Here is a 26,953-nt window from a genome sequence, read left to right on the forward strand (position 1 = left end):
TGCAACACTACACAGTCTTTTCCAAGTATAGATACTCTTTATTGTTGCACAGTTAGTAATAAACATTGATTTATTTGGAAGATGATAAATACCAGGAAGGCTGTCTATCAAACATAATCCTTTATGACCGTTTTGGTGTTACTCAAGGACCCAGGGCATATACTTGGGCCTAAATTTATCCAACGATTCGGATACTATCTATCTCTGAGGTTGTTACAGAGATTGACAATATCCAGAAAGTTTCTGGGGCTGGGACTCTCCAAAGAAATCCCCAAAGTAGTACTTTTCCACTCAGATTCACTTTTAAACAGGTGTTAATGTCAGTGGATCCCCACAGAGCAGTGTTTTCCAGACCGCCTGATAATAAAAATCTCCTGGGCTTCTTAGGAGAAGATTCCAAGGCTTTTCAAAGAGATTCTCCTTCAGGAAACCTGACGGAATGCCTGAAAATCTATTTATATGTCCCAAGTGACTCATAACACTAGACATTTGTGGAAAATAACAGCCATAGCATCAACTCAGGATGATTTAATTAATTACTCAGAAGAATATATTTTAAGAACAGTTTTGGAACTTTAGATTGTTTGGCTTTGTAAAATACTCCAAGTAGAGTCTTGATTATCTAGAGAAAAATTATTGCCTTGATTATTCCACCAGTATTCGATGTTTAACTGTAAATCTTTCCCCCAACTGTACTAACTATTCACCAGAATGGTAAGCTGGAAATGATGTGGTGCACTGGAACAATCACACATTGCTGGTGGAAGTGTAAATTAATTCACCCACTTTGGAAAAATAACTGGCAGTATCTACATCTGAGCGAACCTATATCCCATGACCCTGCAATTCCACTTCTAGTACACAGCCAACAAGAGATGCACACAGCATGCACTCGGATGGTCTTAGAAACAGTATTCACGAGAGCCCCAAGTTGGAAACAACCCAAATGCCCAGCAGTAGTCGATTGGACAGGTACTCGATGCTATATGCACATAACGGAAGATTGCAATGCACAATTTGCTGCTACGATGCGGCAATATGAATGAATCCCACCAAATGTTGAGTGAAAGGAGGCAGAGACAAAAGATTCCATTTTTACAACACAAAGCAATGCTAACATGTGCCATTAGAAATCTTGAGGAGGTGGGTTAGAAGAGTGGTTTTGGAGTGCTGATAATGTTCTATTTCTTGGTAGAGTGCTGCTTGCACAATCTGTGAAAATTCAGGCTTACATGTGAACTTTTCTGCATGTCATACTTCAGGTTTTTGAATGTTAAAAAGAAATACTTGGTACTTTAGTTCACTTTGGTTTGCTAATGTCAATTTTCTGGTCTCAACTGTACTACAGTTATGGTAGATGAAAACCTCCCTTTATTGGAGAAAGCTGAGTGATAGTTACATGGGATCTTCTCTAGGCTGTTTTGGAATTTATTGTGAATCTATAATTATTGCAATAAAAAAATTATTTAAAGGGATGCTAAATGAGGTAAATGCTATTGCTCTTGGGCTAAAATGGCAGAACAAATTCTATGATCTTTACAAAATACCTACTTCACCACATTAAACATTCCAAGTTGCTTTTAAAGAAGGTGGTGGCTGAGGCCCGTTTTCTGCTGGTTTGCTTCTCTGTGGCAAATTTCACCTCAAGGAGCAGCATCAACACTGTTTTAAGGCTCTAGGTTATCATCAACAAATTTTAATGACTATTAATATAGCCAGTCTTTCAAAGGCCGTCTCAGTGAATTAAAGTAGTTAACAAAAAGTATTGCTGTAGATGTCAAATACTTGATGGATTCCAAAGTCTTTATAGCCTGGAATTTGGGCACTCACAGTCAACCACACCTGTTAATCACTTTGTGGTTTCTCATGAAGGCATATATCACAGTTATATGTTTTCATAAGTTTCAAGGAACTCCTCTTCTGTAACACTTCTTTGTCCATAGAAAACCTCAGTTGAGATTTCTAAAATATATATATGTGTGTGTGTATATATATATGTATGTATGTGTATATATGTATGTATATGTGTGTGTGTGTGTGTGTGTGTGTATATATATATATATTAGGGTACCAATTTAAAAAACAATTTTTTTTCTTATCATAGCAGTTGTTTGGGAATTTTGTTGGAAGCAGCAGAAGGTGGAGTTCATCTTATATTTGTTTGATGTTTGTCTTACACTGTAAACATAGTGGGTACTCAGACAGTGAGGTTGTAACCTGCATTGTGATTAATATGTGAATCTTTCCCTTTGAATTCCCTTCCCTTAAGAATTTCCAGATCTCTTATTCAGGATTCCTCACTGTTAATGAGTTTGTGAGATTCCTATGGTATGTCACTCTATTTTACATTAAAATTCTTCAACGGTAAAATTAATAATTTGGGGTGATCATGATAAGCAAACACTCTAAGTGTAGATATGTTCACTGTTCACTTTTAAATGTGTTTGGCAGGGTCATACATGTCCTATTCACTTGATGGAGTTCTGTTTCTGCTTTTAACCCTCCCAAGGGGACTCCATATGTCAGGGCAGTGATCCTTAAAACTGTGTGTCCCACATTTTCAAAGTGTTTCTGCCATTACAGTTGAATAAAGATAACCTTTCTTCATCAGAGACAAATTAATGCACATAAAATTCTCAGTTTTGATTTTCAACATACATTTGTATGAAGCTTACTATTTGCTACAGGAACACCAGCAAACAATGAAATTTTTGAAGTAATGAATAAATATTAATCCTAAATTTCAAAGCAGGACATCATACCAATTTAATATCTTTCAACCTCTTAGATGCATATTATGTCATATACACTTAATGGAGTCTATTTCTGTTGTGAAATTAATTCTTAGCTTTTATGATAGAATTAAATTTATTAGTATTTCATGCTATTTCTGAATAGGAATAGTATTTTGCTATTCCTGCAAAAAGTGTGACACTTCATAAAAAAAATAGCGTAACTTCTTGGTCCTTTACCAGCAGAAATATGAAAAATTGTTTCAGGAGATCTGAATGTTGTATTAAAATATGCTTGGTAACTAAGTAGAAGTCGATGAGAATTTTGGATGTAATTTAAACTAACTGGGTTTTATAAATCCATTACTTTTTGTATTGGGTTTTTTTTCACCACTTCCCACAGTTTTCCTTTTATACATTATTGAGATATAATTGAAATAAGCACACATATTTAAAATGTACAATTAGATGAGTTTTAATGTACACACATGAAGTCATTACCACAATCAACATATAGTGAACATTTCCATCTCTTCAAAAAATTTCCCCATGCCTTTTATAAACCATCCTTCTACCCCTGGCCTCAGGCAACCATGGATCTACATTCTGAAACTATAGATCAGTTTGAATCATCTAGCACTTTATATAAATAAAATTATACAGTATGTTCCCAATTCTTTTTGCCTGGCTTATTTCATCTAGCATAAGTTTGAGATTCACCAAGGTGGTTTCACAGATCAACAGTTCATCCCCTTTAATTGCTCAGTGGCATTCCATTGTATTGTATAGAAATACTATAATTTATTTATCCATTCACCTGTTGATGGATACTTGAGGGTTTCACACCATTTGGGGTTACTACAGATAAACCTATAATCTAAATATTCTGATGAACATGTGTTTTTGTTTCTGTTGGATAAATAAGTAGTAGTAGAATGGCTGGATCATATTTAATTTTTCAGAACCTACCAAACTGTTTTCCAGAATGATTATACCATTTTACAATCCACTAGAAGTGTATGCAAGATCTAGTTGTTTTACATCTTTGCCAACTTGGTATATAGTCAGCCTCTTAAATTTTTCTCAGTATGATACAGACATATCTGTAATATCTCAGGGATGTTACTGGGTTCAGCTCCAGACCACCGCAATAAGGTGAATATTGCAATAAAGCAGACAAAATGATTTTTTTGGTTTCCTAGTACATATAAAAACTATTCTTAAAAAAATAAAATTTATGCTTATACTGTAGTCTCTTAAGTGTGCAATAACATGTGTAAAAAAACAATGTACATACCTTAATTTTAAAATACTTTATTGTTAAAAAAATGCCAATCCTCATTTGAGCTTTCAGCAAGTCGTCATCTTTTTTGCTGGGGGAAAGGTCTTGTCTTGAGGTTAAAGACTGTTTACCAACCAGGGCAGTAGTTGCTGAAGGCAGTGGTGGCTGTGGAAACTTCTTAAAATAAGACAACAATGAAGTCTACCATATCAATAGACTCATCTGTTCACGAACTATTTCTCTCTACTATGCAGTGCTGTTTGATAGCATTTTACCCACAGAACTTCTTCCAAAATTGGACTCAATCCTCTCAAACATTGTGCTTCTTTATCAACTCAGTTTGTGTAATATTCTAAATCTTCTGCTGTCGTTTCAACAGTCGTCACAGCAGCTTCACCAGGAATAGATTTCATCTCAAGAAACCACTTTTTTTGTTCATCCATAAGAAGTATCTCCTCAACCATTAAAGTTTTATCACAAGATGACAGTAATGCAGTCACATCTTCAGATTCCACTTCTAATTCTTGTGCTGTTTCCACCACATCTACAGTTAATTCCTCCACTCAAGTCTTGAACCCCTCAAAGTCATCCATGAGGATTGGAGTCAACTTCTTCCAAACTGTTAATGTTGATATTTTGACCTCTTCTCAGGAATCATAAATGTTCTTAATGGCATCTAGAATGGTGAATCATTTTCAAAGGAAAGTTGTCTTTCCATAAGTCCATTTTCAATTTACTTTGCCTAAAACCATTGGAGGAATCAAAATCTATGGCAACTATCCATAGCCTTGCAAAAATGTATTTCTTAAATAATAAGAATTGAAAGTCACAATTATTCCTTGATCCACAGGCTTCGGAATGGATGTTGTATTAGCAGGCATGAAAATAACATTAATCTTGTATATCTCCATCAGAGCTCTTGGGTGACAAGGTGCATTATTGATGAGCAGTCATATTTTAAAAGGAACCTTTCTGAGCACTAGGTTTGAACAGTGGGCTTAAAATACCCAGTAAACCATGTTGTAAATAGATATGCTGTCATCCTGGGTTTGTTGTTCCTTTTTTTTTTTTTTTTTTTTTATTTATTTATGATAGTCAGAGAGAGAGAGAGAGGCAGAGACATAGGCAGAGGGAGAAGCAGGCTCCATGCACTGGGAGCCCGACGTGGGATTCGATCCCGGGTCTCCAGGATCGCGCCCTGGGCCAAAGGCAGGCGCTAAACCGCTGCGCCACCCAGGGATCCCTGTTGTTCCTTTTATAGAACACAGGCAAATTAGATTTAGTGTAATTCTTTTTTTTTTTTTTTTTTTTTTTTTTTTTTTTTTGATTTAGTGTAATTCTTAAGGGCGCTAGGACTTTCAGAACAGTCAATGAGCACTGGCTTCAACTTAAAGTAATCAGTTACATTTTCCCCTAATGAGCCAGATTGTCCTTTGAAACTTGAAATGAGGCATTGACTTCCCTCTAGCTATGAAAGTCCCAGAGGGCATCTTCTTTCAATATAAGGCTATTTTATTTAAGTGAAAATCTACTTAGTGTAGGCCACTTCATTAATGATCTTAGCTAGATTTTCTGGATCACTTGAAGTTTCTACACCAGCACTTGCTGTCTCCCTTGCACTGTTCTGTTATGGAGATGGCTTCTTTCCTTAACCCTCATGAACCAGCCTCTGCTAGCTTCAGACTTCTCTTCTGTAGCTTCCTCACCTCTATCAGCCTTCATAGAATTGAAGAGAATGAGGGCCTTGTTCTGGGTCAGGCTTTGGCTTAGGAGAATGTCATGGCTGGTTTAATCTTCTCTCCAGGTCACTCAAACTTTCTCCATATCAACAATAAGGTTGTTTCACTTTCTTATTGTTTGTGCACTCATTAGAGTAGCACTTTTAATCTCCTTCAAGAATTTTTCTTTGCATTCACAACTTGACTGGTACAAGAGCATTCAGCCATTTTCAGCTTTCCACATGCCTTCCTCACTAAGTTTAATCATGTCTAGCTCTTGATTTAAAGTGAGAATGTGGGACTTTTCCTTTCACTTGAACATGTAGAAGCCATTGTAGGGTTATGAATTGGCCTAATTTCAATATTGTTGTATCTTAGGAGATGGGGAGGTCTGAGGAAAGGGGAAGAGATCAGGGAAATGCTGGTCAGTGTAGCAGTCAGCATACACACATTTGTTGATTAGGTTCACTGTCTGGGTACAGTTCATGGCATCCCAAAACAGCTACAATAGTAACATGAGAAATCACAGATCACCATTACAAATGTAATAATGAAAAAGTTAGAAGGGTCAGCAGAATTACCACAATGTGTCACAGAAAGACAAAGTGAGCAAATGCTGTTGGAAAAATGGCACTGACAGACTTGCCACAAACCTTCGATTTGTTTTAAAAACAAAACAACAACAAACAGTACCTGTGAAGCACAGTAGAGCAGAGTGCAACAAAACGAGGTATGCCTCTGTGTGTGTGCTGGTATCTCACTGTACTTCAATCTGCATTGAACTAATGATGTTGAGCTTCATTTCATGGACCTACTCATTTGTGCATCTCCAAGGAAGGTCTATTCAAATATTCTGCCCATTTTTAAAAATTGCATTGTCTCACTGAGTTTTAAGAATTCTTTATATATTCCGGATATGTGTCCCTTATATGATAAATGTGTTACTCATATATTCTTCTCAGTCTGTAGATTATCTTTTCTTTTTAGAGAGTGTGTGTATGAGGTGGGGGGAGGGACAGAGGGAGAGAATCCTAAGGGCTTCAGAGTCATAGGGCTCAATCCCAGGACCCTGAGATCATGACCTGAGCCAATAACAGACTGAGCCACACAGGCATTCCACCTTTTCATTTTTTTGGGGGGGGGGGGGGTGTTGGTTTAAAAAAAAATTTATTTAAACTCAATTTGCCAACATACAGCATAACACCCAGTGCTCATCCCATCAAGTGCCCACCCTCCTCAGTGCCTGTCACCCAGTTGCCCCATCTCTCTATCCATCTCCCCTTCTACAACCTTTTGTTTGTTTCCCAGTTAGGAGTTTCTCATGGTTTGTCTTCCTCTCTAATTTTTCCCCACTCGGTTCCCCTCCTTTCCCTTATAATCCCTTTCACTAACTCTTATATTCTACATATGAGTGAAACCATATGATGATTGTCTGTCTCCAGTTGACTTACTTCACAGCATAATACCCTCCAGTTCCATCCATGTTGAAGCAAATGTTGGGTATTCGTCCTTTCTGATGACTAATACTCCATCGTATGTATATGTGTGTGTGTGTGTACACACACACACATCACGTCTTCTTTTTCCACCTTTTCATTTTCTTTATGGTGTTTTTAAAAAACCGAAAGTTTGGGCAGCCTGGGTGGCTCAGCGGTTTAGCGCCGCCTGCAGCCCGAGGCATGATCCTGGAGACCCGGGATCGAGTCCCACGTTGGGCTCTCTGCATGGAGCCTGCTTCTCCCTCTGCTTGTGTCTCTGCCTCTCTCTCTGTGTCTCTATGAATACATAAATAAAATCTTTTAAAAAAAAGTTTTTCATTTTGACAGTCTCATTTATCATTTTCTGTTTTGTGCTTTCAGTGCTCTAAAATCCTTTCTCTCAGAGTCCCAAAGACATTCTGCTTTTTCTAGAAGTTTTATAGTTTTTCATTTTACATTTAGGTCTTGATCCATTTCAAGTTATTTTTTGTGTTATTTAGCAGACTTGCCTTGTTCCTGACCTCAAGGGAAATCACCTCCCATCTTTTACCATTAAGGATGATGACTCATTGAAGCCCCATTATTTGTTTGAGAGCATTCTCTGTGATTCCTAGTTTGCTGAGACTTTATGTCATGAATAGATGTTGAATTTTTTTCTGCTGCTAGTTCTGGATATATTGAAATAATCATGTATGATTCTTCATTCTGTTAATATGGTGAATTCCGTTGATTTTCAGATGTTCGGCCTACCTCTCATTCATGAGATAAACTCTATTTGGTCCTCATATCTTTTTACAGATCTTAAAAAGATCTCATATCTTTTTACAATTTTATGTATTGTTGAATTTGACTTGCTAATATTTTTGTTAAGGACTTCTGCATCTAAATTTATGTTTGGTCTGTAATGTTTTCTAATGTCTTTGTTAGATTTTGCTATTAGGGTTATGCTAATATCATAAAATGAATTAAGCAGTGATTCCTCTTTATGCAAAAAAATATTAATGTAGGATTTGTGTTATTTCATTCTTAAATGGTGAAGAGACTTCAGTAGCCATCTAAGCCTGGAATCTTTGGGGGAAGGTTTTAAAAAACAGATTTATTTAGGGGTACCTGGTTGGCTCAGTCAGGTAAGCATCTACCTGTGGCTCAGGTCATGATCCTGGGGTCCTGGGATTGAGCCTCTATGTCAGAGTCCGTGCTTAGCAGGGAGCCCACCTCTCCCTCTGGCCATCCCCCTGCCTGTGCGTGCTCTCTCTCAAATAAATAAAATCTTTTTAAAAATAGATTTAATAGATACAGGGCTGTTCAGATATCAGCTCCTCTTGTTTCAATCTTGATTCTTTATACCTTTTAAGAAATGTATCCATGTTGTCTAAATTGTCAACTATGTTGGCATAAAGTAGTATATAATATTCTCTAATCCTTTTTAGTATCCATAGAATCTCTGGTAATAACTCCTTTTTCATTATTTATAGTGGTGATTTTTGTTCTTTTTTTACTAATCACTGTAATTAGATTTTAAAATTTTGTTGTTTTTATTGTCTTTTTTCTATTTTGTTAATTTGAATTTATTATTCTCTTCTCCTTGGCTTGAGTTTACTTTGATCTTTTCTTTCTAGCAGTTTTTAAGATGAACTTTCAGTCACTGCTTTTAGATCTTCTTTTCTAACAGAAGTATGTAAAGGTGTAAGTTTCCTGTTATGTGCTATGTTCTCTCTATCCCATAACTTTGATAGGGTATATATTCCTTGCCCTATACTTCACAGTATTTGCTCACTTTTATTCTTTCATTTTTGAATCATAATTATTTGAAAGTGTTACTTAATTTTAAGATATTTGAGGTTTTTCTAGGTATCTTATTATTGATTTTTCATTATTTTATGGTAGGAGAATTTACTCTTTATGATTTGGGTTCTTTTAAATTTGGGGGGACTTTTTATGGGCCAGTCTATGATCTACCTTTTGACAAATGTATAATGTACACTTAAAAGGAACGTTTATCCTGCAGTTATTGGATGTAGTGTTACACCTGTATAAATTAGACCCCTGAGGCTGGTGGTGGTGTGTAGCCTGTGTCTCACTGGTATTTTGTCTAGTTCTATCAGTTGTTAAGAGGCAGTAAAAGCTATTCTGATTGTGAGCTTGTCCATTTCTTCATTTAACACAGCCAATTTTTGCTTCATATATTTTAAAGTTTTGTTTTTCTGTGTGTGTACAGATATGTAATTGTTTTAAATTTCTTTTATCATTATGAAACAGTTTTCTTTATCTCTGGTCATACTCCTTTTCTTGAAGTCTCTTTTATTCGATTCAAAGTAGCCACCTTATGCTTACTGTTTACATGGTACATACACCATCTTCCATCTGTTCGCTTTCAACTTATTCGTGTAAATTTAATGTGTCTTTCTTATAGACAGTATGTACTAACTAGGGTCTTGCTTCTTCATCCATTCTCTTTGCCTTTTAATCTGGAGTATATAAACCAATTAACACTAAATTATTTAAGTGATGACATTTAAACTGTTTTTCTGTTTATTTATTTATATTTTTTTTTGCTTTCTGTTTTCTACTGTTTTTTAAAATTATTATTTGAATGTTTTTCAGTGTTCCATTTCAATTTACCTATTGGCTCTCTGCTTATATGTCTTTCCATTACTTGTTACTGGTTGTTCTAGGGATTACAACATGCTTAATGCCTAACTATTCACAGTCTACTTAGAGTTGACTTCATGCCATTTCACATAAAATATAGAAACCTTGCAATCATATAAATCCCTTTTCCCCAAGTCCTTTTTGTGGTAGTTGACAAATGTATTATGTTTGCATACATAACATACACATTGAAAACTCTACCAAATAACAATATAACTTTTAAATCAGTTACATATATATATACACACACACACAAATATATATATGTATATAATATGAAATATAAGAGGAAAAAATAGACTTCTGTTTCTATTCAACTATTCTTTCTATTGTTCCTTAATTCCTTGAAGATACAAATATCCTTCTTAACATTTCCTTTTAGCCTAAAAACTTCCTTGAATATTATTTTAGAACAGATCTGTTGATGAGTTCTTTTAGTCTCTCTTCTTCTGAGAAGGTGTTTGTTTTGCCTTTTTCTCCTGAAGGGTATTTTGGGTGAAGTTCTTTTCTTTCAGCACTTCAGATATTATTTCATTGAATTCTTGTTTTTAGGATTTATAATAAATCTGTAGTCACTGAAATCATTACTCGTCATGTGTACTGTATTGGTTGTTACTAGATGCTTTCAAGACTTTTTTCTTTATCTTTAGTTTTTAATACTTCAGTTTCGAGTGTCTAGGCATGATTTTCCTATGAATTTATCCTATTTGAGATTTGTTGGGCTTCTGAAAATTGTAAAATGTATGCCTTTCACCAAATTTTAGCAGCAGTTTGGGGCCATTCTTTCTTCAAATACTTTTTTTTTTTTTTTTTTTTTTTTTGCGCTTCAATATCTTTTTCATCTCTGGCGTCCAAATTACACATATATTACACAGGTCCCTAGGGCTTCATTTATACCTTTTCAATCTTTTTTCTTTGTGCTCAGGTTTTATAATTTCTATTGATCTGCCTTCAAGTTCATTGGCTCTTTTCTCTGTCCTCTCCATTCTGCTACTGAGCCCAACTAGCAACTTGTTTTTATTAAGTATTGTATATTTCTGTTCTAAACTTTCCATTTGGTTCTTCTTTATAGTTTCCATTTCTCTGAGAATTCATATTTTCATTCATTTCAGGCATGTTTTTCTTTACCTTATAAAACACAGTTATAAGTAGTTGCCTTAAATCCTTTGTCTGGTAGTTCTAACCTCTGGGTCATTCTAAGTTGCCATCTTCCATTTTCCCCTTAAGAATTGGTCATAATTTCTTGGTTCTTTTATATTAAATAATTTTAAATTGCATTCTGGATACACCAGTGTTGTATCAACTCTAGGTCCTGCTTAACAAACAAAAACCCTGCAGAGTTGCAATGCCAATATGGCAAGTGAAAAACTGGCTATAGCCCGTCCTTACTGCTGATTACAACTAAAAACTCTGGGTGCAGGTTAGCTATCTGAGCACTTTGAAAATGAGTAAAGCAGGAAGATTGTGGAGGGGAGTCAACATTCTGGAAGAATGTTTTCCTTTTAGCAAGTTATCACCATTTTATGTTTTCACTCTAAGTTCTGTCTCATTTTCTGTGAGTTGTGGGTTTGTGTTTTTTAGATTTTATTTATTCATGAAAGACAAACAGAGGCAGAGACATAGGCAGAGGGAGAAGCAGGCTCCCTGTGGGGAGCCCTATGCGGGACTCGATCCCGAGGCTCCTGGATCACACCCTGATCTTGAAGACAGACACTCAACCACTGAGCCACCTAGGTGTCCCTGTGAGTTGTGGTTTAAATCTCAGTTCAATTCCCTAAGTTTTTGCTACACTGGTTTGGGTCTCCCCTGTCACATGTAGTTCAAAGGTGAGTCTGATACTTGGGTGCATAGTTCAAATCTCAGCTCAATTTCCTAAGCCTTTTCTACATTGGTTTAGGAGTGTTCTGTGCTGCTGTTATTCACAGGGTGGCTGAAACCTATATATTCTAATCACAGTTCACGTCTGAAAACATTGGCAGTGTTAGCCTGAGTCTTAGCTCCATGTTTATAGCCCAGGGGCTATCCTTCAAATGATATTGGTTCCTACACAGCATTAGAATATCTTTGCCAGTCTTTCTGGATTACCTCCACACTCTTCAATTTGTAAGGGCTTTTTTCTTTTTTCTTGGTTCTTTTCACCCAAAAAGGCTCCTACTGGAATTAAGTCACACATAACACCATGACACTCTGTAAATGTTCCCACCCTCTGGGCAAAGCTAAGAAAAAAATAAAAGGTAAAACTCTACCCCATGCAGGTTGATTCCTCTCCACAGTCTACCTGCTTTATTTATTTTCAAAGTGCTGAAATAGTTGTCTGGGCACAGAGTTTTTAACTGTAATTCACAGGAAGAATGTGCTATGGTCAGTTTTTCACTTGCAATATAAGCAATGCAACTCCTTAGGTTTAGTTATGTTTTTATAGTCAATCCTGTATTTTCTGCTCCATTATAATTTAGTAGCAAATGGGCAACATTACTGAACGTTTGGAAGTTTAGTAGTATTCTAAGAAGGTGTTTATAATTTTCCAAAGGAGGAATGAATAGCACATCAAGGTCTTTGACTTTATTCAGTTAGTAAAACATTGATGGCATACTCACTATGTGCTGTGTGTGGAAGACAGTAAAATAATTTCAGGGTTTACCTTACAACCTAGTAGGCATTAGACTTGCTTCAATGAATAATGATCAGTAAATATGATAATAAGCATTCATCTGCAAAAGAAAAGAGTTTTTTTCTCAAGGGCTAAAATACCATTTTTATTTAATTAACATATTAAAGCACCTTCGAAATAAAAAATAGCACAGACAATGCAATTTAATTTTGAATCCACATTCAAATCAATATTGTATTCATATTGGTAAGAAATCTGAATTATTGAATTTTTATTTTATTAGCTAATTTGCTTTTTAATAAGTGTTTAAATTAGGTTTATGAAAAATACTTTAATACATGATGATTTCTTTTTTAGTATCTTCTTTAGGGTAGCTGATGTAGACTTTTGTAAACTCTTTTTAATTAAATCGCAGACACGACCAGAGCAAAAAGAAGCCAGGAAAGCGATGGTGTGGAATATATTTTCATTTCCAAGCACTTGTTCGAGACAGATGTACAAAATAACAAGTACGTGGAAGGTTTTTATGTGACTATTGTTTTTAAGCCTGTGCTTCTCTATTGAGTTTTAGGGAACCCAGGGTTCCCTCCCATTTGAAACAGATTTTAAGTTTTTTAATATTTGTAACTGATAAAAAGGTGATAATTCAGTTAGTAGGTGTTACCAGTCTTCACCTGTAATTTTTTTTAATAACCTAGAGCTGCTATGTTTCTGGTAAGTTAAATAAATGTGTAGGAATTATTTTGAAGAATGAGGGAATGTTGCAGGCATATTACTGTGACCTCTTTCCACCCCACTAATTGAATCTTAACATAGAATTTGAATAGAATTTTATTTTAAAAACTAACAACTATGTAATAGATCCCTAGTTCCACAGTCTCTTCCACACACCCCTTTCTCCCTCACTGGCTCTTCAAAAATTTAAAATAACATTAATCACCTTGTTTGTACCATATCCTCTGGCCAGCTCTAATTCTCCACCTCACAGGTCTTCCGTTTGCTTAAGCATGAATATTTCAGGGTGTCAGGGAGCAATGTGTGTTTTAATGCAGGATTTGGGGATTTTATTGAAACATCCAAATGCTTTTTTCCACGTTCACCACAGCAATTGTGTTTTTATAGCACGTAACCGGCTGCCCTGCTTCCATTAGCCACCAGCCAGTTCCTCCTGTAGTTCTAAAGCTGAGCGTGGTTATTCTGTAGCATGCAGTGAAATTTCAGTAGTTTCTATTGTTTGGCTTAGTCACTGTTTTATTGCGTTGCATTAGTTCTGAAACAGAAGTGATGGAAAACAGTACTGCTGGACTGAAGTACTTTTTTTCTGCTTAAGTGTAATACAAGCAAGTGTTACTGATTTGAAAATGTAAAATAAAAGATTTTTTAAAATTGACATTCTGGAGTACTTGGCCCTACTTATTTTATTGAACACAGTAAAAAAAATTACGTGTTCAGCAAAAATCTTTTATATATATGAGCTATGTCTTTCCATTTATATCTATAATTAATTCGCAAATGGCTCTGATGCAGATCTGATTTCCTACAGGTTTATTGAATATGGTGAATATAAAAACAACTACTACGGCACAAGCATAGACTCCGTTCGGTCTGTCCTGGCTAAAAACAAAGTTTGTTTGTTGGACGTTCAGCCTCACGTAAGTGAACAATGAACTATTCAATACCCTCCTGGCCCATGTGAGCTACCACACATCACGTGAACCTTTCAAATATGCGGTAAATCTGAAGGCTACTCACTTTTGGTATATATGTGGCTTTCCTAATGACAGACGCATTTAAATGTAATTTGAGAAGTCTCTGGAGAAAGAGAAAAAAGGTCCATAATATTAGAAAAGAGGAGGAGAGGAAGCCACAAGATCTGTTTGCCACGCTGGTTTATATTCTGTGTTTGCCAAGTACAAGGACTCTTAGATATTTCTTCTGCATAGTTCTTATTGAAAAAATATGTTGCTACATGTATAATGTATTCTTAAATGTGAAGTATTATTATAAGTGTCTGCAGTTTTTACAATGGACATTTTGGTTCTTGGCCCTCTTTCTTTCATTTGGATTCTTGACATATCATAGAAGTGTAAACCCCCTACATAGAGCCGTGGGGCATTTCATAGGAACAGTACTGAATGAGATCCTTCTCGCAACTGTCAGGTAAATCTTTGCTGGCACCCTGGGAACTCTTATGAACACTTTGGACCAAAGATACCAGTGGACACAGCCATTCAATTCTTACTGAACCACATCCTCCAGCAGAGACCTAACCCATAGCATTTTCCTTATTACCCAAGGGGCCATAGATTCTCTCTCCACCGATGGGTGTACAACCTCCAAGAGCCAGAATGACTTGGAGAAGCCCTTCATTCCTCTTCAGGAGGATGAATCTGGAGTAAAAGAGCCCCAAGAATCAGTAGGGCAGCTGACTCCTTAACTTAGGCACCAGTGATGAGGAGGATACTCCTGATGGTACAGCATCCCCCTGCCGCCTTGGGTCTAGTCATATCCAGCTCCCTCAGTAGGGTTCCAACTATACATCCACAGAGCCTCACTAGCCCCCTGAATGTATATATCCTCCAGCCACACCCCTACCCCCCTACATAACCTCTCAGGGAGGTTTATGGTTTGTATTCACATTTTTGGGGAAGCCCTGACATACAGGTCAAGAGTCTCCCTCAACTCCCACCCTCTTACCATTCCCCCTTTGACTGGAGATGAGTCCTCAGAAGCACAGTGTCAATAATACAAAATATTTGGATGGGAGAATGTTGACAAGCTTCATGGAAAGCAGGAAGCTCGCCCTTATTGTACACTCCATGGAATGACAAACAGGACAGAATGACAAACTCCTATGTGAGATCAGGAGGAGGTTTATGTGGGATGGTTGGATGACCTCCACGTACAGATAGTTATTTAACTCATAGCATCTTTTGAGCATTTGATTTCAAAATCAGTTTTATGATATTTTTATCTGCTTCTGTTCAATATTATGATATATTTCAAAACATTTTAAAAGGTTATATTCTCCATCTTTTCAGGGGTATTTATGACATTTAATTGCCAACAACAGATTGAACACTATATTGAAGAAGCTACTGGCCTTATTAGATAGTTTTAAGGAATTTTCTCCTTTGAAAGAAATTTTATTTTTATTGGAAAATTCACTCATGACATTATGAAGAAATATAAGAAAACTTATTTTCTTCCTTGCAGACAGTGAAGCATTTAAGGACCTTAGAATTTAAGCCCTACGTGATATTTATAAAGCCTCCATCAATAGAGCGCTTGAGGGAGACAAGAAAAAATGCAAAGATTATTTCAAGCAGAGATGACCAAGGTGCTGCAAAGCCTTTTACAGTAAGTACAATAAGTCATACATGCAGTAACTACTACCTTCAGAAAGACATGGTTGTATATGCTGTGATCCAAAAATCAATAAAATAACTGTATTTAGGTACATACAGTTTGAGTAATTGCACTGTAATGGCTTTTTGTGCTTCTATGAATAGATCTTCATATTATATTGATTGAAACATCCCAGTAATGAGTGAGTGAAATTCATGATTTTATCAGAGCAGTTTAGTTACAAGCAGATCTGAGAGATACCATTAGAAGTTATGACTTCTGAGAGCTTACAGTCCAAGAGGGTCATTTTCATTTGTGGTTGAAAGAATAAATACAGAATAGCATTTGATAAACCAGGTATGGAAATGTCTGCATCCATGCAAAGTGATATAATTGCCTGTTTAACCAAATTTTTTTTAATACTTCCTTTTGCAGGAAGAAGACTTTCAGGACATGATTAAATCTGCACAGATAATGGAAAATCAATATGGTCATCTTTTTGACAAAATTATAGTAAATGATGACCTCACTGTGGCATTCAATGAGCTAAAAACAACTTTTGACAAATTAGAGACAGAAGCCCACTGGGTCCCAGTGAGCTGGTTACATTCATAACTAAGGGAAATTCCCATGATCATCTTTTTATAGAGTGCATGATGAAATCAGTTACCATTCTGGTGGTAGGGTTTGTTTTTTTTGTTTTTTGTTTTTTTGTTTTTTTTTGTTTTTTTTGTTTTTTTAATCTAGATCACTGTTGTAGATGTGTATCCTGCTTAAAACTGAATGTTGGTTTTGTTTGTATCTTTATCCAGCCTTATTTCAAACACAATATTTGACTATAGATCCAAAATCAAAATTTGCACAATACTGTATTTTGAGCACAGCTTTGAACCTTCTGGTTGTCCTTAATATACAGCTATATCTCCAAGATGAGGTTGGACTTTTTAGAGAGAAACAGCTAGAGAATTGATACTGGAGTTCAGTGCTTTAGTGGTCTGAGACAAAGCCTCTCCATCACGTTAACAGTTGAAGGTATTAACTTAGCAGCCTTGAGCCACTCCAGGCAAGCAGGACAGCTTTATAGATTCATCCAGGCTGACAGTAAGGCATCCTCTTACTGTTTTAAAAGCGCAACCTTTTTCTTACATATATATAATATAGTCAGAGTGTCTTTAAAATTTTTTCTTAAAGGAATTATGAAACATTTGCCTTAGTAAGTGGCCTTCATGTTATATCTTGAAAAGGCCTCGTAGGACTACATATCAGTGGCTCAGATATTTAATGAGAGAAGATAGACTTTTAAAAATGATTACATATGTAACTAAAAGCCTATCTTTGTGGTATTAGTCTTTGTAAAGATGATGATATCTTGGGGCAAGTAATGACTACAAAGGACATTTTAATTTATAAATCCTGAGACAGGATTTCTGGAGTCACCATCCAGTAAGTTAAAAGAATGTGATTCCTATTCTAAAAGTGGATGTTTTACTGTTAATTGATAGTTAAAAGGTCATCATTTTTCACATGTGCAAATGATAATATATTTAAATCACGCTAAGATGTATTTTAGAAAACTTTTCATGTAATGTTAACATACCTCCTCTTCATCATCAAAATAATTCTTAACACTGGTCAGATACCATCTTAATCTTGCCATTTTTAAAGAATTTTAAGAAAGACTCTTGTAAATATTTAGATGGGCTTTCTTTTCTTTGTTACTACTGAACTTCAGCAAACAAATCACATAGCTCAAGATATTAGAAATGTCCTAAGTTGTATAAGAGAACATGTCTTGCCATTCTTGCATGCAGTAAGACCCTGCCAATCAAAAATCATTGCATCTGTGACTTTCAAACAGAAAATATTTTTGTTGATTTGTAAAGAGTTTAGATGTCATGTTTAAAGAAAAATAGAATGTAGTGAAATTTTATATATTTATGAAATCTTTGAAAGGCATATTTTTTTTAATTATCGAATGGAGCTATTCATAAAATAAATTGTATGTAAAGATGTCATAATTTAAAATAGTTTTATTTATAAGTCAGGGTCAACATTCCATGTAAATATTTGACCTTTGTTCATACACAGATAGATCCACAAGTCTGTTATGTGCACTGCATATTTGGTAGCATTATCCACTGGATTTCCTTTAGACATGTCAAATTTCATATTAGAAACAGAGATAAAAACTACTGCAATGCCCTTGATACACACTCATACCAAAATAATCAGACTACATGTTACTTAACATGATCAAAACAGTGAGTTCTAAGTTTATAAACTCAATAGCAAGCAATTTAGTTTTTAAAAGAGTGAGGAAGAGGGTTGCTAGACTGATACTAAAGCCATACTTTAAAGTTGTATGGCTGCTCTAAGAAAATAGAAGTCTTACATGGAGAGTTTGGGTAGAATATACTCCGCTTTAAACACTGACAAAAATTTCCTATAAATCAAGACTTCCTGTACAAAGAGTACTGGGAAACATATAATCATCTAGGCAATTGTCTGAATAAGTTAGGCAGTCCAGATTCTTTACTGTGGGGGTAGAGGGTAGTATAATGTGGTGGAAAGAGCCCTTTTTGCTGTTGGCGGCAATGGGGTATTTAAAAATATAACTGTCCAGATCTTACTCCCTTTTCATACTAGAATTGAACAATGTTTGTTTTTAAATGAGAAGGGGCACCTTAGCAATTTGAGAAATCTTTGATTAGGTATATGGCTTTCCAAGTGACATTTACACGGCCATTTTGCTGTTTAGAGATTAGGTTAAAACCAAGGAAGGCAAGGAAGGTAGCGCCAAGGGCTCATTGCTAACTGTTGTAGAAGGCCCTGGACTCTGCTTCTGCGCCGAGACCACCTCCTCCTCCTCCAGCAAGGAGATGCACATAGCCCTCTCCACTATACTAGTTTGGCCGGCTCCCAACAGTGTCAGCCACTATTTGAGAGAAGAGGAATGTTTATATTTTTGAGTCCATATATTTAAAATCCAAGATCGAGAAAGAAATTCTATATTCCTGTGATAACCAAATTAGAGTCAGTTAAACATAAAAAGATGAAACTGTCATATTTTTTTTCCCATTGTTTTACTCATACAGATGTTCTTAAGGCTGAATTCCTGGTATCGTATTATGATTGAATGTATCTAAATCATAATAATTTAAAATTGACAAATGTAATCTTCATAGATTTACAAAACTTATTAAAAGCTTCTTGAAGAATCTAGATTTCTATTATTTATTTTCTTTTCAACTAGTAAGGATTTCTATTTAAATGTAATGGAAAATCTTTTATCTTAATAAAGTATCTTCCAATTGCATGTATATTTTCTGCACCATTGTTTCTGCACTTGGGTATTTAGGATATTGTTTCCCATGGTAGAGCAAATTCTGGTTTCTACTCTGATGCCAGGTAGTTTATTTGAACTTGCCATCTCTAAAACTTCATATTTGTTTCAAATAATTTTTTGGTTTCAACAAAGTTGTTGAAGAGATGGAATTCATGAATCTTGCTCCGATACACACAGTACAGCTATTTAAAGATCTGGAGCACTAAAGGGGGGCTGGATGATCGGGCCCATCCGTGATGGGATCATCCCTTATCCCACTCCTCTGCATTGGGAATTAGGGTGTTATCCACATCCTGTTCCTGAATTCCAGTTAGGCAAAACTAAACTTTTTCATTTAGCTGTACATGAGTACAAACTGCCACCTGCTTAGATACACAAGCTAATTAGCATTGTCCTTGCTTCAACAGTTGAGCGAATTAGCCCCAGCTCTGCTTCCATTGAAAGACTATAGACTGTAGCAGTCAGGAGCATGGGATCTGGAGCCACATTTCCTGAGTTCAAATCCTAGTTTTGTCTCTTACCAGCTTTGCAACCTTGAGACAGTCATTTAACCTCTCTGATCAGGCAAATGGACTTAATAATCCTGCTTACCTCATGGGATCATTGTAGGCCTGGAAGAACTGACCCATGGAAAGTACTTGGAACAAAACCTGGGACAGAGGTATTCAAGAACTATGAACTCCTGTGTTACAGTGATTATTCTCACATCACACAATTTTAAAATAGCTCTATAAATAATCACCCCGAATAAACAGTTCTCCACCAGCAAATTCACTGGAAGTTTCCTAATAATTTCTATGACGGTTTTATTGTGTAAAAAAACATCCATTACTTCCAAGTGATATGTCAGAACCTAATGAAGTAATCCTCAATAGGGAAGTGAACAAATTTTTATTTTTAGCCACTGGTACACAATAGAACTTGTATCGACTTGAAAGAGATGTCCCTTAATTGTATTAATGCCCTTTCTTCTGCTACCACGCTTCCTTTTCAAATGCTTCCTTCCTTACTGGCTCCCCGAGGGCAGGAAGTAGTTTTTTTAATAACTGTCTTACAACATACCCCAACACAAGACCACCAACTGCCAACCAAACTGTACTTACTAATCATCAAACATCTATATGATTTCCATTCACTATCTCATTTAATCTTCATAGCTCCTTTACATGAAAGATAATATCTTCACGTGCTCCAACTGAGAAAAGTGAGAGGCAGGGCTTAAGCACCTTGCCCAAGGTGCCGAGATTGGTAAGTACCGGAATCGCAGCTTAGATCAGGTCTGTCTCTCTACAACCACACTATTTTCTCAGCACTATGCTTCCTGGTGTTGCTATAACTTGAGTCAGACTTGGAAACTAGAGATTTGGTAATTTGTCGAGGGTTTACCCTTTTTTTTTTTTTTAACAGTCCATAATTTTCTCAAAATGCTGCTGCTTTAGTCAGATATAACTTGATGTACCTAGGCCTGTAAGAACAGGTTAATCCACAAAAAGTGGCTATTATCAGAAGCATACTTATATAGCATAATATGCAATTCTATTTAGTATGCATGAGTCCTGGTCCTTAGTGATCAAGACAATTCCCACCTTGCAGGGATTAATCTGATTTGGTGGTCTTGCTACCCAATTCCATGTAATGTCTGTCAGAGAAGCTGTGAATAAGAGTTGTTCCCCTACCCAGAGGGAGGGGCAAGATGGTGGAAGAGTAGGGTCCCCAAGTCACCTGTCCCCACCAAATGACCTAGATAACCTTCAAACCATCCTGAAAATCTACGAATTCGGCCTGAGATTTAGAGAGAGAAGAGCTGGAATGCTACAGTGAGAAGAGTTGGCGCTTCTATCAAGGTAGGAAGACGGGGAAAAAGAAGTAAAGGAACAAAGGCCTCCAAGGGGGAGGGGCCCCGCGAGGAGCCGGGCTGAGGCCGGGGCGAGTGTCCCCAGGACAGGAGAGCCCCGTCCCGGAGGAGCAGGAGCTGCACCGACCTTCCCGGGCGGAAAGGGGCTCGCAGGGAGCTGGAGCAGGACCCAGGAGGGCAGGGATGCCCTCGGGCTCCGGGGACACTAACAGACACCTGCGCCCCGGGAGAGTGCGCCGAGCTCCCTAAGGGCTGCAGCGCGCACGGCGGGACCCGGAGCAGCTCAGAGGGGCTCGGGCGGCGGCTCCGCGGAGGGGGCTGCGGGGCGGGAGCAGCTCGGAGGGGCTCGGGGGCGGCTCCGCGGAGGGGGCTGCGGGGCGGGAGCGAATCCAACAGCGCAGGCCGGGAGCACAGGGCGCCGGGACACAGCCCAGGATCCGGCCTCCCCCCGGGACAGGCAGAGGCCGGGAGGGCCCAGGACAGCGAGGACGCTCCTGCCCCAGCTGAGCAGATCAGCGCCCCGCCCCGGAGCCTCCAGGCCCTGCAGACGGAGAGCTCTGGGGCTACTGCGGGGGCTGACTCCAGGGCTGCAGAGCTGGCCCAGCCACTGTGGTTGTTCCTCCAGGGGTCTCACGGGGTAAACAACCCCCACTGAGCCCTGCACCAGGCGGGGGGCTGAGCAGCTCCCCCAAGTGCTGACACCTGAAAATCAGCACAACAGGCCCCTCCCCCAGAAGACCAGCTAGGGTCTGGAGAAGTCGAGGGACTTACAGTATACAGAATCAGAGGATACTCCCCCTTGTTTGTTTTTTTCTTTCTTTCTTTTTTTTTTTTTTTTTTTTTTGCTTTTTGATTTCTGTTTGCTTCCCCCCTTTTTTTCTTTTTCTTTTTTTCTCTTCTTTCTCTTTTTTTTTTTCTTCCGTTTTTCTTTCCTTCTTTCTCTTCTTTCTTTTTCTCCTTTTCCCAATACAACTAGTTTTTGGCCACTCTACACTGAGCAAAATGACTAGAAGGAAAACCTCACCTCAAAACAAAGAATCAGAACCAATCCTCTCTCCCACAGACTTACAAAATTTGGATTACAATTCAATGTCAGAAAGCCAATTCAGAAGCACTATTATAAAGCTACTGGTGGCTCTAGAAAAAAGCATAAAGGACTCAAGAGACTTCATGACTGCAGAATTTAGATCCAATCAGGCAGAAATTAAAATCAATTGAATGAGATGCAATCCAAACTAGAAGTCCTAACGACGAGGGTTAACGAGGTGGAAGAACGACTGAGTAACATAGAAGACAAGTTGATGGCAAAGAGGGAAACTGAGGAAAAAAGAGACAAACAAAAGATCACAAGGATAGATTAAGGGAAATAAGTGACAGCCTGAGGAAGAAAAATCTACATTTAATTGGGGTTCCCGAGGGTGCCGAAAGGGCCAGAGGGCCAGAATATGTATTTGAACAAATCTAGCTGAAAACTTTCCTAATCTGGGAAGGGAAACAGGCATTCAGATCCAGGAAATAGAGAGATCCCCCCCTAAAATCAATAAAAACCGTTCAACACCTCGACATTTAATAGTGAAGCTTGCAAATTCCAAAGATAAAGAGAAGATCCTTAAAGCAGCAAGAGACAAGAAATTCCTGACTTTTATGGGGAGGAGTATTAGGGTAACAGCAGACCTCTCCACAGAGACCTGGCAGGCCAGAAAGGGCTGGCAGGATATATTCAGGGTCCTAAATGAGAAGAACATGCAACCAAGAATACTTTATCCAGCAAGGCTCTCATTCAAAATGGAAGGAGAGATAAAGAGTTTCCAAGACAGGCAGGAACTGAAAGAATATGTGACCTCCAAACCAGCTCTACAAGAAATTTTAAGGGGGACTCTTAAAATTCCCCTTTAAGAAGAAGTCCAATGGAACAATCCACAAAAACAGGGACTGATTAGATATCATGATGACACTAAACTCATTTCTTTCAATAGTAACTCTGAACGTGAATGGGCTTAATGACCCCAACAAAAGGCGCAGGGTTTCAGACTGGATAAAAAAGCAGGACCCATCTATTTGCTGTCTACAAGAGACTCCTTTTAGACAGAAGGACACCTACAGCCTGAAAATAAAAGGTTGGAGAATCATTTACCATTCAAATGGTCCTCAAAAGAAAGCAGGGGTAGCCATCCTTATATCAGATAAACTAAAATTTACCCCTAAGACTGTAGTGAGAGATGAAGAGGGACACTATATCATACTTAAAGGATCTATCCAACAAGAGGACTTAACAATCCTCAATATATATGCCCCGAATATGGGAGCTGCCAAATATATCAATCAATTAATAACCAAAGTTAAGAAATACTTAGATAATAATACACTTATACTTGGTGACTTCAATCTACCACTTTCTACACTCGATAGGTCTTCTAAACACAACATCTCCAAAGAAACAATGGCTTTAAATGATACACTGGAACAGATGGATTTCACAGATATCTACAGAACTTTACATCCAAACTCAACTGAATATACATTCTTCTCAAGCGCACATGGAACTTTCTCCAGAATAGACCACAAACCGGGTCACAAATAGGGTCTGAACCGATACCAAAAGACTGGGATCGTCCCCTGCATATTCTCAGACCATAATGCCTTGAAATTAGAACTAAATCACAACAAGAAGTTTGGAAGGTCTTCAAACATGTGGAGGTTAAGGACCATCCTGCTAAAAGATGAAAGGGTCAACCAGGAAATTAAGGAAGAATTAAAAAGATTCATGGAAACTAATGAGAATGAAGATACAACCGTTCAAAATCTTTGGGATGCAGCAAAAGCAGTCCTAAGGGGGAAATACATCGCAATACAAGCCTCCATTCAAAATCTGGAAAGAACTCACGTACAAAAGCTAACCTTACACCTAAAGGAGCTACAGGAAAAACAACAAATAAATCCTACACCATGCAGAAAAAGAGAGTTAATAAATATTTGAGCAGAACTCAACGAAATCGAGACCAGAAGAACTGTGGAACAGATCAACAAAACCAGGAGTTGGTTCTTTGAAAGAATTAACAAGATAGATAAACCATTAGCCAGCCTTATTAAAAAGAAGAGAGAGAAGACTCAAATTAATAAAATCATGAATGAGAAAGGAGAGATCACTACCAACACCAAAGAAATACAAACGATTTTAAAAACATATTATGAACAGCTATACGCCAATAAATTAGGCAATCTAGAAGAAATGGACACATTTCTGGAAAGCCACAAACTACCAAAACTGGAACAGGAAGAAATAAAAAACCTGAACAGGCCAATAACCAGGGAGGAAACTGACGCAGTCATCAAAAACCTCCCAAGACACAAGAGTCCTGGGCCAGATGGCTTCCCAGGGGAATTTTATCAAACGTTTAAAGAAGAAACCATACCTATTCTCCTAAAGCTGTTTGGAAAGATAGAAAGAGATGGAGTACTTCCAAATTCGTTCTATGAAGCCAGCATCACCTTAATTCCAAAACCAGACAAAGACCCCACCAAAAAGGAGAATTACAGACCAATATCCCTGATGAACATGGATGCAAAAATTCTCAACAAGATACTGGCCAATAGGATCCAACAGTACATTAAAAAAATTATTCACCATGACCAAGTAGGATTTATTCCCGGGACACAAGGCTGGCTCAACACTCGTAAAACAATCAATGTGATTCATCATATCAGCAAGAGAAAAACCAAGAACGATATGATCCTCTCATTAGATGCAGAGAAAGCATTTGACAAAATACAGCATCAATTCCTGATCAAAACTCTTCAGAGTTTAGGGATAGAGGGAACATTCCTCAACATCTTAAAAGCCATCAACAAAAAGCCCACAGCAAATATCATTCTCAATGGGGAAGCACTGGGAGCCTTTCCCCTAAGATCAGGAACAAGACAGGGATGCCCACTCTCACCACTGCTATTCAACATAGTACTGGAAGTCCTAGCCTCAGCAATCAGACAACAAAAAGACATTAAAGGCATTCAAATTGGCAAAGAAGAAGTCAAACTCTCCCTCTTCGCCGATTACATGATACTCTACACAGAAAACCCAAAGCCTCCACCCCAAGATTGCCAGAACTCATACAGCAGTTTGGCAGTGTGGCAGGATAAAAAATCAATGCCCAGAAGTCAGTGGCATTTCTATACACTAACAATGAGACTGAAGAAAGAGAAATTAAGGAGTTAATCCCATTTACAATTGCACCCCAAAGCATAAGATACCTAGGAATAAACCTAACCAAAGAGGTAAAGGATCTATATCCTAAAAACTATAGAACACTTCTGAAAGAAATTGAGGGAGACACAAAGAGATGGAAAAAAATTCCATGTTCATGGATTGGCAGAATTAATATTGTGAAAATGTCAATGTTACCCAGGGTAATATACACATTTAATGCAATCCCTATCAAAATACCATGGACTTTCTTCAGAGAGTTAGAACAAATTATTTTAAGATTTGTGTGGAATCAGAAAAGACCCCGAATAGCCAGGGGAATTTTAAAAAATAAAACTATAGCTGGGGGCATCACAATGCCAGATTTCAGGTTATACTACAAAGCTGTGGTCATCAAGACAGTATGGTACTGGCACAAAAACAGACACATAGATCAATGGAACAGAATAGAGAATCCAGAAGTGGAACCTCAACTTTATGGTCAACTAATAGTTGACACAACAGGAAAGACTATCCACTGGAAAAAGACAGTCTCTTCAATAAATGGTGCTGGGAAAATTGGACAGCCACATGCAGAAGAATGAAACTAGACCACTCTCTTTCACCATACACAAGATAAACTCAAAATGGATGAAAGATCTAAATGTGAGACAAGATTCCATCAAAATCCTAGAGGAGAACACAGGCAACACCCTTTTTGGACTCGGCCACAGTAACTTCTTGCAAGATACATCCACGAAGGCAAAAGAAACAAAAGCAAAAATGAACTATTGGGACTTCATCAAGATAAGAAGCTTTTGCACAGCAAAGGATACAGTCAACAAAACTCAAAGACAACCTACAGAATGGGAGAAGATATTTGCAAATGACTGCAAATGTATCACATAAAGGGCTAGTTTCCAAGATCTATAAGGAACTTATTAAACTCAACACCAAAGAAACAAACAATCCAATCATGAAATGGGCAAAAAAAAACATGAACAGAAATCTCACTGAGGAAGACATAGACATGGCCAACACGCACATGAGAAAATGCTCTGCATCACTTGCCATCAGGGAAATACAAATCAAAACCACAATGACATACCACGTCACACCAGTGAGAATGGGGAAAATTAACAAGGCAGGAAACCACAAATGTTGGAGAGGATGCGGAGAAAAGGGAACCCTCATACACTGTTGGTGGGAATGTAAACTGGTGCAGCCACTGGTGGAAGACTGTGTGGAGGTTCCTCAAAGAGTTAAAAATAGACCTGCCCTACGACCCAGCAATTGCACTGTTGGGGATTTACCCCAAAGATACAGATGCAGTGAAACGCTGGGACACCTGCACCCCAATGTTTATAGCAGCAATGTCCACAATAGCCAAACTGTGGAAGGAGCCTCGGTGTCCATCAAAAGATGAATGGATAAAGAAGATGTGGTCTATGTATACAATGGAATATTCCTCAGCCATTAGAAATGACAAATACCCACCATTTGCTTCAACATGGATGGAACCGGAGGGTATTATGCTGAGTGAAATAAGTCAATCAGAGGACAAACATTATATGTTCTCATTCATTTGGGGAATGTAAATTATAGTGAAAGGGAATAGAAGGGAAGGGAGAAGAAATGGGTAGGAAATATCAGAAAGGGAGACAGAAGATAAAGACTCCTAACTCTGGGAAACGAACTAGGGGTGGTGGAAGGGGAGGAGGGCAGGGGGTTGGGGTGAAGGGGTAATGGGC

At 37.7% G+C, this 26,953-nt stretch overlaps 1 protein-coding gene and 1 long non-coding RNA gene across 9 annotated transcripts in view; one reads left to right on the forward strand and one right to left on the reverse strand.

Annotated features, from left to right (window-relative positions):
- Positions 1 to 17,798, forward strand: part of MPP7 (membrane palmitoylated protein 7) — a 681,753-nt gene extending 663,955 nt beyond the window's left edge. For all 5 annotated transcript variants that reach the window (XM_038529943.1, XM_038529945.1, XM_038529946.1 and 2 more), the window contains 4 exons: positions 12,889 to 12,982; positions 14,017 to 14,125; positions 15,690 to 15,833; positions 16,257 to 17,798. In XM_038529943.1, coding sequence (XP_038385871.1) covers positions 12,889 to 12,982; positions 14,017 to 14,125; positions 15,690 to 15,833; positions 16,257 to 16,436 — 527 coding nt within the window. In that variant the 3' untranslated portion in view covers positions 16,437 to 17,798. The remainder of the gene's footprint in view (positions 1 to 12,888; positions 12,983 to 14,016; positions 14,126 to 15,689; positions 15,834 to 16,256) is intronic.
- The window catches only part of LOC111091400, a 99,885-nt gene that overhangs the window by 8,196 nt on the left and 64,736 nt on the right, over positions 1 to 26,953 (reverse strand). The window contains exons 3-4 of one of the 4 annotated variants that reach the window (XR_005355255.1): positions 14,226 to 14,285; positions 12,498 to 12,573 (exon numbers count right to left, since the gene is read on the reverse strand). The exons of 2 other annotated variants lie outside the window; for them this stretch is intronic. This is a non-coding gene — a long non-coding RNA (uncharacterized LOC111091400). Of the gene's footprint in view, positions 1 to 12,497; positions 12,574 to 12,645; positions 13,744 to 14,225; positions 14,286 to 26,953 lie in introns of those variants that run through there. One more of the 4 variants, XR_005355256.1, reaches the window with a different exon arrangement.

The sequence above is a fragment of the Canis lupus genome, chromosome 2 (assembly GCF_011100685.1).
Source record: "Canis lupus familiaris isolate Mischka breed German Shepherd chromosome 2, alternate assembly UU_Cfam_GSD_1.0, whole genome shotgun sequence".
Taxonomy (NCBI): domain Eukaryota; kingdom Metazoa; phylum Chordata; class Mammalia; order Carnivora; family Canidae; genus Canis; species Canis lupus.